Source organism: Podarcis muralis, chromosome 10, assembly GCF_964188315.1.
Source record: "Podarcis muralis chromosome 10, rPodMur119.hap1.1, whole genome shotgun sequence".
Taxonomy (NCBI): Eukaryota; Metazoa; Chordata; class Lepidosauria; order Squamata; family Lacertidae; genus Podarcis; species Podarcis muralis.
The window spans coordinates 60,507,988-60,520,148 of NC_135664.1; the positions used below are offsets into that span (position 1 = coordinate 60,507,988).

At 46.1% G+C, this 12,161-nt stretch overlaps 1 protein-coding gene across 14 annotated transcripts in view; it reads left to right on the top strand.

The window, feature by feature from the left end:
• The window catches only part of CALD1 (caldesmon 1), a 180,909-nt gene that overhangs the window by 144,101 nt on the left and 24,647 nt on the right, over positions 1-12,161 (top strand). For 10 of the 14 annotated variants that reach the window (XR_013394427.1, XM_077935238.1, XM_028747512.2 and 7 more), the window contains 3 exons: positions 7,905-8,051; positions 9,821-10,994; positions 11,720-11,803. Coding sequence is in view for 13 of the 14 variants with exons in the window: in XM_077935238.1 (XP_077791364.1) it covers positions 7,905-8,051; positions 9,821-10,994; positions 11,720-11,803 (1,405 nt within the window). In the remaining variant the exon portion in view is untranslated. The remainder of the gene's footprint in view (positions 1-7,904; positions 8,052-9,820; positions 10,995-11,719; positions 11,804-12,161) is intronic. The other 4 variants (XM_077935241.1, XM_077935242.1, XM_077935244.1 and 1 more) reach the window with 2 other exon arrangements.

A 12,161-nucleotide genomic window follows, 5' to 3' on the forward strand; every position in this document is an offset into this window, starting at 1 on the left:
GTTTCTAAATTTGCCTCTGTTCATATGAATTCACATTTGCAAATTTTATGCAAGTGTCTATCTTTCTGTCCTTTTGGGGGGCGGGGAGTGATTAACTTTCTCTTTTGGCAGTGTATGACTGGGTACCCTAGCATCAAAATTTATTCCATTCCAAGCGAGGTACATACTCCATAACTTCCATGTTTAGTTTCTTTTATTTTGCCAGTGTCTGTGATTTCCAGTTCTAAATTATCCCACTCAGACAGCGATGGGACTTACAATACCTGGCCAAAGAGATTTTTTGGTGCTGCCACTATGTTTTATATGACTGTGCACAATACAAACTAACGTGGAGAACTGAATTGGAGATTGGGAAAACGAGAAATTGAGAGAAGCTGAAAATGGCGGATTTGCCATCCGTAAAAGACAGAAGTGTGATATCCCACCTTTGGACATGTGTATCTTCTGGGTGGTCTGTGGCAAAGGTTAAAAAAGGCTGCCCTCCCAGAGCACTGAGTTTCAAACCCATCGTAGATGCGGCAACCCAGCAAACCATTGTAGCCTTCGCATATTGAGCACATTACTTGCTTTGGCTTTGGGATGCTTCCAGCAAAGCCCTTTTATCTTTTCGTTGGAGGCAAATTTAACATTGTTTCAGTAGCTGAAGGTTTTATTTTTGCTCTCTTTACAGGCTGCCTTGCCTACAGTTCTTCCTGAGATATAAGCTGGAGGCAATTTATAGACTTGCTGCAGATGTGTTTTGTAGAATCAGCTTGCGTTTCATGCTATGAAGCAAACGATCAGTCTTTCTACCATTTTTTTTTTAAATAGGGGCTGCCTATAGATATTGGTGGACTTTATCCAACAAAGTAGCCTATAAATACATAAAGGAAAAGTAAAGTTTAAAGTTGTACACAGCAAGGTGGTGATGTTTAGAAGAAAATTTCAGATTTAAGGCCTCTAGAAATGCTCAAAAGTGGCTCCCCGTGTGAATTCTTCGTTGATGTTCCTCTTGAAGGTGCTGCCTGCATGGGTTTGTTCTTCACACCTTAGATATTTCTGCCCCACAGACTGGTGCATGTGACACATCTATTATCTATTAGAGGTGGATGGATAAGCCAATTTCTCTTCCATGTCAGTTTTCCATGTGCTCAGTCATAGCTCTGTATTGCCCTATCTTTTTGGTTTAACTTGTGCACATTTGTATGCATTTTCTTGCTAGATCACACATTTCTGTATGTTTTGCTTCCCCCCTAAAATACGTAGGACTGCTGTACACAATTTTAAATTTATGTGTGCAGCTTTGCACTACAACTTCATTGCAAAAATCGAATAAGTGCTTAATCCAATAGGTAGCTGTGTTTTAAGCCACATGAGCAGAACCCTGATGGATCAGACCAAAGACCCGCCTGGATCAGCATCTTGCTCTCACATTGGTCAACAAGGGAAACTTTCAGGTAGAACATGAGCACAGCAGCACTCTTCCCCACTAGTGGTTCTTGGAAACTGTTATGCAAAGGCCTACGGTCTCTAATACTGGAGAATCTATAAGGCACAAACCAGCAAAGTAGGTTGGTTTTGCTTTAAAATGCAGAACAAACTAATTTGTCTTTCATCGCTATTAGCCGCTCTGAATAGCAAGAGCTCTCCAGGCAGGGCCGGCCCACCCATTAGGCAACCTCCTCAGTTGGCGGGATTGCCAGGGGCAGCAGATCCTGATGTCAATTTTCTCCCCCTCTTGTTCCTGATGTAGATCTTCACTCACCCCTTCTTCCCTGGTGGGCAAGGGTGTGCTATTTTGGGCTTTGCCTCAGGGGCCAAACTGACTCAGGCGGGCCCTGTCTCTGGGCTTGGGCCAAGGGTTTCTCCCAATTATGTTACCACGCTTTAAAGTCAAGATGTTATGGGTTGAATTTGGAACTTTCTGCATGCAATGCATGTGCTCTACCATTGTAGTCTCATAGGGAGAATGGACAAGTGTTGTTGTTTAGTCGTGTCCGACTCTTTGTGACCCCCCTGGACCAGAGCACGCCAGGCACTCCTGTCTTCCACTGCCTCCCGCAGTTTGGTCAAACTCGTGCTGGTAGCTTCGAGAACACTATCCAACCATCTCGTCCTCTGTCGTCCCCTTCTCCTTGTGCCCTCCATCTTTCTCAACATCAGGGTCTTTTCCAGGGAGTCTTCTCTTCTCATGAGGTGGCCAAAGTATTGGAGCCTCAGCTTCACAATCTGTCCTTCCAGTAAGCACTCATGGCTGATTTCCTTCAGAATGGAGAGGTTTGATCTTCTTGCAGTCCATGGGACTCTCAAGAGTCTCCTCTAGCACCATAATTCAAAAGCATCCATTCTTCGGCGATCAGCCTTCTTTATGGTCCAGCTTTCATTTCCATACATCACTACTGGGAAAACCATAGCTTTTACTATTTACACATGATAATTCACGGTGTGCATCTGAACTCATGCAATTGGGAGCCCTTGAATATGGTCCATTCTAGCACCCAATACAGACTTCTATTCAGCCCTTAGTCTGTGATGCTGTGAGTCCCCAGGAGACAGTCTCCATTTCCTAGCTGCTTTGCCAGGCTTGAGCTTCTCTGAGCTATATGTTTGCCAAGATGTATTTTTAGATAGGAAGAGATGAATTAAATTTTAAGAATAGATTTGTAAACAATCCAGCTCTGCATCCAATTAATCCACCAAGCTGCATGTTTTCTCCTTTCCCCCCTCTTTTTTGCAATCTGGTTGGCGTATGTAATACTTGCACGGGACGTTCCTTGGAAACAAAACGTGCAACTTCTCCGTGCTGAACCTACCTCGGCGGTCTGGAATAAGACATTTTGGAGCTTCCTTAAGACAAATAAATACTATAAAGTGTAATGCAGCTGATGGGAACAGACAGCTCAAAAGAGAAAACAAGCAGCATCAAATCACAGAGCTTTGATGGGCAGTCAGAGCAAAAACCTATGGCTCCGAATGGAAATAGCTGAAATGTCGAGAAATTTTGTCACAAGTGGCCAAAACCATAATGCCTCTTGAGGGAGGAGATTGATAGCTGGTGGTTGTATCCCATTTTATTTTTAGCAGGATGTAAATGCAGATATTAAGGGCAGCTAAGAATTCCAACCACTTCCTTGGCCCGGTGTGTACATCACATTAGCAAGTTTAGCAAGAGAAAGGGCTCCTCTTTCCCAGTGAACCTTTTTTATGTGTACGTACTGCAATGACGTAATGCAATTATGGTGCTGGAGGAGACTCTTTAGAGTCCCATGGACTGCAAGAAGAACAAACCTATCCATTCTTAAGGAAATCAGCCCTGAGTGCTCACTGGAAGGACAGATTGTGAAGCTGAGGCTCCAATACTTTGGCCACCTCATGAGAAGAGAAGACTCATTGGAAAAGACCCTGATGTTGGGAAAGATGGAGGGCACAAGGAGAAGGGGACGACAGAGGACGAGATGGTTGGATAGTGTTCTCGAAGCTACCAGCACGAGTTTGACCAAACTGCGGGAGGCAGTGGAAGACAGGAGTGCCTGGCGTGCTCTGGTCCAGGGGGTCACGAAGAGTCGGACACAACTAAACAACTAAACAACAACAACAACACTGCAATGACTTTGTCATTTGATGTAGGACTATACCTACACAACAACTGCCTCACTGGAACAGTCTAAGGTCCTTCATGACGTGCAAACATTTTCTTATAGGTACTGGAACAAGCAGACAGAGATGTGAACTTACCCGATTCCCACTTCCTGAACTGATACATGAGCTGAACTACAGCTCTCCTTCAAAATCTACATTTCAGATTTGGTGATGGGAGTTATCCAACCCCCTCCCCCCCAAAAAAATGTGTGTGTGTTTAAAAAAACTAGGGTCAAAATGTTGAAGCCGGGAAACAGAGTATCTGGAGGCACTTCTGGAAGGAGAGAGGCGTTATGGTAAAAGAGGGCATACCTGTCTTCTCAGTCCCTTGGCCAGAGGTGATGACATCAAGGTGTGTGCAAGATGGAAAGCAAACCATAGGCTGGTAGGTTTTAGACTGAATTAAGAAAGGGACCACCTCAGCGTACGTGGCTCGTCTTGCGTACAGCTTATGCAAGACAAGTTGCCTGACCTATCTGGACCTATTTATCTGCTTGACAAGCCAGCAAGCGTTCAAAGGGCTTCACGCACATTATCTCTGTGGTTCCTACAAAAGGCTCAAGCAGGGCTTTGGTTGATGAAACCAAGGGCCCACCTAGTCCAGCATCCTGTTTCTCACAGTGGCTGTCCAGATGTCTCTGTGAAAACCCAAAAGCAGGACATGAAGTCCACAGGCTTCTCCTGCCGCTGCTCCCCAGGAACCGGCCTTCAGAGCTAAGCTGCTTCTGAACATGGAGATTCAGAGGCAAACGGCATGTTTATGCTTCATGCCTTGCATGCTGTTACATCCTCTGTTTTTTCTGTAATTAATTACACGAGGGGCATGGCATGTGTGTGTCTGTGTGTGTATGTGTCTATGTCCCCAGTATGCTAATAAGGGAGGGGTTATTCCTTCCCCAGCCGTAACCCCTCTCTGAAAATGCCCCTTTCCCCCTTGTATAGCATATTAAAAATGACTATATAGAAAGGAGAGCCAGGCAGCCAGGCTGACGTAAAAACAAAAGTGCAGTGGCAGAGGGCCTTTAGAGTTATTCCAGCTATGACTCTCTTAAGGCAAGGTTGGGGGTGAGATTTGCAGCCTCTCCGTGCTAGAGCCTCTGCTATGCATGCGGAAAGTGCATCTTCAGGCAGGACTGGGAAAGACCCCTTGTCTGAAAACCAGGAGAACTGCTGGCCATCAGTGTAGACAATATTGAGCTAGATCAAGTGTTTCCCAAACTTGGGTCTGCAGCTGCTTATGGACTACAATTCCCATCATCCCTGACCACTGGTCTTGTTAGCTTGGGATGATGGGAGTTGTAGTCCAAAAACAGCTGGAGACTCAGTGTTGGAAATCACTGAGCTAGATGGACCAGCGGATTTGACTCCATAGAAGGCAGCTTCCTGTGATCCCATCATCTCTGACCATGGGCTTTGCTAACTGGGGCTGATGGGAGTTCAGCAGCATTCAGAGGCCCCCAGTTGATCTACCCCTGGTTTAACGAAGCAGTGCACTTCCTGTTCCCGGTTGCACCATATATGGGAAATGCCCCGAGCAAAGAGCGAAAGAGAGAAGAGTGCTCTTATCTCACAACATCCTCCTTTCAGCTGAATATTTAATAAGGCATATCAGATGGTCAGGAGAGCAGAGAAACCTATCATTATGGAGCTGTTTTCCCAGCGGTGACAAAATAGCTTGCAGCAAGCAGATGTTCAACCAGGGGAAAGGTTTGTTAAGAGGCATGCTGCAGGTAGAGAGAACGTTATCTCAGTGTGGATTGTGCAAGCTGCATTCTGGAGAAGGGCACTGTTGATTTGACATCCTGGGTTGCTTAGAAAGGAGGCAGGAATGAATGTTTGCCCTGGCTGGGGAATATCTCACTTGCATGGAATTATGGAGCCCTGGTGGGTCCCAGCTTCATGGTGTTTGGTAACAAGTGTCTGCCCTTTGCAGTTTATGTGTTTATTAAGAGAAACACACATGTAGCAATGGTCTGGATGTGGCAGGCACAGTTAGCCAGGCAAAGTATGAGGTGTCTGTCAGGACCAAATTAAGCATTACCTTTTATTGATTGTCCTTTATTTTATTTATCTCTTGCATTTCTTCACTAGACCTAAAACTAAGCGCATGGCTGGCAGCCGTATGCCTCGTTCATACCTTTCCTTCTGTAATATCGGGGGTGAGTGAGATGCAAAATGCTGCGAGGCCAGGACACCTAAGTTGAATTAGAACTCCCTTTTTGGGTTGGAGAACTGTTTTGCGAAATTCTGGGAAGGGGGACTATTGAAGGACAGGTGTATTTTGGTTTATGTGTTGTTTCGGGAAGGGCAGATTAGATAGGATTGTATTAATATGCAAACCCTACCCAATTCCTTCCCCGTGGTATTCCTTTTCCTCTAGCCGGCAACATCACCTACCAGGGCCAGATTTAGGTTTGGTGAGGCCCTAAGCTACTGAAGGTAACGGGGCCCTTTATGTGTCCAGCTGTCCTTTGTCAACAGCAAATTGTTGCTGTTTTTTGTGTTGAATATATGCTATATGGTAATTTATGGACCTAATAGGTATCTAAAGCCATTTGCACAAAATATGTATTTTATCAAAGTAATTGTTGAACATGCAACCAGTCCATGCAGAATGTAGGCACCCTATATATAGAAATGAGCAAACCAGTGATATTTTAGGGAGCAGGCTAGCAGGCGGGGCCCATTACTTACATCATAGGAGCCTACACAACACAAAACACTGTTGCTGTATGTAGGTTTTATTGTATTTGGGGCTTTTTTCTTATATTTTGGAAATGTACATCCATTTTTTTCCTTTAATTTTTTTGGGTGGGCCCCAAGAGAGTAGGGCCCTAAGCTATAGTTTGTTTAGCTTATACATAAATCCATCACTGGGTGGGAAACTTTTATGCATGGCTTCCAGGTCCTAAATTTTTAAGTAAACAGATTCGCTGCTGCAGATGCTCACCCAGAGTTGGTGCCTCATTGTTTTGAATGCCAGGAAAGGGCTCTGCTTTATCCCTTCTTCGTACCAGATCCTTCTCATTTAGGGTCAAGGCTTTCTGCTTTGAACTCTTCCAACCGCAAGGGCTGCCCTGCTGACACATGCCTCCTCCCACTTTTTCTTCTTTTTATGGCAAGGTCTCACCAGCAAGATTAAAAGAAACAGTTGTGGTGGAACAAGGGGCAGGGGCAAACCAACCACAACAAAAGCTTGCGCCGTGCCAAAGCCAAGAAACGCGGCATGGGAGCATAGCTTCCACTCCAGCTCTGGCACGTTAACGGCAACATTGGCTTTTAAGTTTCTTTTGGAACTCGTAAAGGCAGGGTGTGAAATGTCTGCTGATACAGCTTTTTCTCCCTTTCTCACTCCTCCCCCTTCATGTGTTTTCCTCCTCGTAAGGGCAGCTTCCAACATGACGACTCCACGTTCCCCCGTGAAAAAGGTGTTTTTCCACCAAGCTGTTGGAAAACAGCCACATGGGTTCATTTTGGAACTTACAAGGCCCTTGATGCTCCCCAACACCTGAACATCCCTCCTGGAGCACCTTATGACCCAACACCTTTCACTTTTTCCCATAAAGCCTTTCACTTAACCCTTTGGTTCTCGCCTCCATCAGAAACAAAACCAGGGAATGTTAAAGGGACCCCTGACAGTTAAGTTCAGTTGCGAATGACTCTAAGGTTATGGCGCTCATCTCACTTTACAGGCCAAGGGAGCTGGCGTTTGTCCACAGACAGTTTTTCCGGGTCATGTGGCCAGCATGACTAAGCTGCTTCTGGTGCAACAGAACACTGACACCAGAGCAGCGCAGGGAAATGCCATTTACCTTCCCGCTGGAGTGGTACCTATTTATCTACTTGCACTTTGATGTGCTTTCGAAGTGCTAGGTTGGCAGGAGCTGGGACCGAGCAACGGGAGCTCACCCCGTCACAGGGATTCGAACTGCCGACCTTTTGATCGGCAAGCCCAAGGCTCAGTGGTTTAGACTGCCAATTCCTGGCAATCACCTCTTGCTTTGCCACCCTGCTCCTTTCCCTTCCCTTCCCTCTTCTTGTAGACTTCCCACTCTGGCCAAATGTCAGATTGTAGGCTTGACCTGCCTTCTTTCTCTTCTTTTCTGTTTTGCTTCCTCCGCACATATGTTGGTGGTGTTGTACAATAGTAGAAACTCTGTAACGTTAGAAACAGTCTAACGTCAATGTGCCGCTGAATGAACAACAGCAAAGTGGTTTGCAGGCTCACAATCACTCCAGAGTGGATTGAATAAAGGCTCTGACCTCTCCCAAATGGTCTTTTGCAGGTTAGCCTACCAAAGAAATGACGACGATGAGGAAGAGGCTGCCAGAGAACGCCGCAGGCGGGCCCGGCAAGAAAGACTGCGGCAAAAGGAAGATGATGACTTCACAGGGCAAGTGATAGAGAAGCCTGAAGTCAATGCCCAAAACAAGTAAGACTCTACTCTATGACTCTGTTCTACAAATCAGGGCAGAGAAGTGTCAAGTAATCTAATAGCTCCTGCTCAGGGGTGACCTGTCCTGTTTCGCCACCTGAAGCAAAAGGTGAATGTGCCGCCTTCTGCTGCTGTGCCCCTGAGGCGGCTGCTTCACCCGGCCTAATAGGTGGGCCAGCTCTGTTTCTGCTGTTTAACCCAATGTTCTATATCAGGCACCCCCAAACTCGGCTCTCCAGATGTTTTGGGACTACAACTCCCATCATCCCTAGCTAACAGGACCAGTGGTCAGGGATGATGGGAGCTGTAGTCTCAAAATATCTGGAGGGCCGAGTTTGGGGAGGCCTGTTCTATATCATCTACTCTCCCAACCGAAAGAAGTGTTTAGTGTAATAGAGGCACCAGTAATCTGGAACGCAAAGTGTATTTTAAAAAACAAACATTTGATTTAAAGTTTTAACATTGCCAATGCGGAAGAGAAGAGGGCTTCAAATTGAGCAGACTTGGTAAGTATAGTCAGCACAAGCAATTCAAAGCAAAGATACAGTAAGAATTGCAAATATTGGGTTTGTGACTAGGAAGCGAACATACGTATGGTTTGCATAATTGCATTTGTAAATAGGTCCTCCTCCCAAAAGGAAGCCTGGGTGAAAGGAGGAGGAGGAGGAGGAGGAGCGAGATACTTGTTTACATAACTCACTAAGAGGGAACCGAACTTTTTCAAATTTATCACATCTGGCAACACCTTCCCCTAACTGAAATCAAGCAGGCACCTACAGTTCTGATATTTAAGAACATAAGAAGAGGCTGCTGGATCAGGCCAGTGGCCCATCTAGTCCAGTGTCCAACCAGAGGCCTGTGGGAAATTCTGCAAGCAGGACCTGAGCTCAAGAGCATTATTCTATCCTTCTCTTTCCAAAACCTGGTGTTCAGAAGCATTGCTGCCTCTAGCTGTGGAGGCAGAGCATAGCAGGCATGGCCTATAGCAGGCATGGCCAAACTTGGCCCTCCAGATGTTTTGGGACTACAATTCCCATCATCCCTGTTAGCTAGGGATGATGGGAGTTGTAGTCCCAAAACATCTGGAGGGCCGAGTTTGGCCATGCCTGGCCTGTAGTCATGAATGGCCCTCTCCTCCACGAATTTGCCTAATCCTTTTTTAAAGCCATCTAGATTTGGTGGCCTCCTATGGGATATAGAAGTACTTTCTTTTATCTGTCCTGAATCTTTCAGCATTCAGCTTCATGGAATGTCCATGCATTCTAACATTTGTCACGCTGAAAACATTCTTGTTTCTCCAAATGTTTTTAGAGAATTCATTTGATTCAATGTCGGTCATTTGCCCTGTACAGTAGTACCTTGGTTCGCGAACGGCTTAGTTGTAAAACAAATCGGCTCCCGAATGCTGCAAACCCGGAAGTGAGTGTCCTGGTTTGCGAACCTTTTTCAGAAGCTGAACGTCCGACATGGCTTCTGCTTGAGTGCAAGAAGCTCCTGCAGCCAATCGGGAGCCACACCTTGGTTTTTTAACAGTTTCAGGAGTCAAATGGACTCCCAGAACAGATTAAGTTTGAGAACCAAGGTACCACTGTATTTTATGATTTTTTACTTTGGTGATATTTTACTGATTTCATTGTGCTCCTCTGTGAGTTGGCGGCTTATAAATATTATGATAAAGAAAATTAATGTAATAGTTGACATAAAACCAAAACACTTTGTTGTGGCTGAAGGCTCACAGAGTATCATTAATTTTGTGTCTTATGTAGCATTGAAGAAGAGACCAAAAGTACTATGACAACAGTTACCACCGTTACAAATAGCCAAGGGGATGGAGATGATGACTCCGTGTTCCTAGAGAGGTTGGCTAGGAGAGAAGAAAGGCGTCAGAAACGTCTCCAAGAAGCCATGGAACGCCAGAAGGAGTTTGACCCGACAATTACTGACGAGAGCCTGTCACTCATAAGCAAAAAGGAGATGAACAATGTGGAAGAAAACGAGACCCCAGAGAAAGATGAAAAAGTGGACACCCATAGGAGACGCTATGAGGTAGAGGAAACTGAAACCATCACCAAATCGTACCAGAGGAACAACTTGAGACAGGACGAGGAAGACGAGAAGAAAGATGAGGAAGACAAGGAAGAGCCTCAAGACGAGAAGCCAAAGCAAAGAACCCTAGAGGATAATCAGGTAGAAGTAATATCAGAAAAGGAAACAGTAGACAATGCAGAAGAAGCTGTGGTGGTAGAAATAAAACATTTTGAGGTAAACGCAGATGAGGGAAAAGTAGAAAACGGCACCGATGCCCTAGCAGTTGAGGAGAAAACAGGGAGCGGGGAGGTAATAAATATTACTGTAGCCTTAGATCAAAAGACAGAAGAAGAAGATGACACAGAAGCAGAAAAGAAAAAATTAGAGGAGAAAGAGAGGCTTGAGAGAGAGGAAATGGAGAGGGCTAAAGCAGAGGCAGAAAGGAGGGCTGAGGAGGAGAGAGAGAGGCTCGAAGCAGAGAAAAGGGCAGCTGAGGAGAAAGAGAAGTTAGAGGCAGAGGAAAGGGAAAGGATCAAAGCAGAGGAAGAACGGAAAGCTGAGGAAGAGAGGAAGAGGATTGAGGCAGAGGAGAGAAGGGCTGCCCAGGAGAAAGAGAGGCGTGAAGCTGAGGAGAGGGAAAGGGCTAAGGCGGCCGAAGAGAAGAAAGCTGCCGAGGAAAGGGCAAAGGAACAGGCAAAGAGGGAGGCCGAGGAACGGGAGAGGGCGAAGAAGGCAGCGGAAGACAAGGCTAAGCTAGAAGAGGAAAGGTTGAAGGCAAAGCAAAAGGCTGAGGAGACCAAGGTAGATCAGGCCAAAGGGAGGAAGGGAGAAGAGAAGAAAATAGAAGACAAACAGGTAAAAGAGAAGAAAGTGCAAGAGGAAAAAGCCCCGGCAGCTTCCCTGAGAAAACAGGTACAGTAAACATTTTGCACTCAGCCAACTTACTACACTTGTGTTTCGTGGGAAATGTAATGCATTTTACCAAAACAAAACAAAAAAATGGCTGGATTGCGACTTGCTCACAGTCATCCCTCTGCACTTTTGACCACTAACTCTTGCAAAAAAAGGAAAAATCTTTATTATTATTATTATTTGTTCTTAAACTTATGGCTTCCAACTCTCGCTAACATAGTGCATGATGGTGCATGTCTGTTTGTTCCCTTCTTGGCTCTCAGATCTTCCAGTGGGATTTTGTGCATGATCTGAAACCCTCACCATCTCCCTTGCCTTCTCTTTCCGTGGCTGCCAGTCATCCAGGGGCAATAGCCGGGCGCATATGCAAGGTACAAAGGCACGGCATGGGCGGGCTGCGGACGAGCACCCAGCAAACGTTTGTGGCGGGAGTGCCAAGTAAGCACCCTTGAGTATTAGACCCAAGCACAGACCGAGCTCTGCTGGGCTATGCACAGACACGGGGCACTCCAGAACGGAGGGAAGAGAGCACAAGCGTGCAAGAGGGATGTGGAAGTCACTGTGCTACCACCCGGAGGGAGTTGTGTTGCACGGCGGCAGCGGTGGCAGCAGCAGTGGCACGGAACCAGGGGGTATGTGAGCACAAGCTTGGTTGACGCCGTGGCAGATGGGGCAGGGTTTGCCATGGAAATTGATCTTTTCGTCTTGCGGACACATTGCAAAAGGGGGAAGAGAAAGAGGTTAAAGTGGAAGCTAAAAAGGAAAAGCCTCAAGATGACAAACTCCGGCCGGCCTTCAAAAAAGAGGAGGTAACTAACCTGTTGCTTGGGGGGGGGAGCGTGTGGGAAGCGGAACGGAGCCCCAGACTTTCGTAAAATAAGCTCAGAGGGGAGTCACTCAGCAAAAGTCAAAGCCATTTAATGCACCTTCCAAGTGTAGGAGCACCTTGACTCCAGAGCGCCGTTTACCACTGGGGAAAAGGAAAGGAAGGTCGCAAGAAGATAACGGCCAATAGCAAGATATGAGCTGAGTCAAAGCTTTGTGAAACTGGGTGTGTGTGGCATGAGGCTAGTTTAGCCTGCCCCAGCCTTAGCTTGCATCCAGGTGTAAGATGAAACAATCGCATTCCCATTTTACCAAAGAACCAGCTTCAGTCAACCTCAGCCC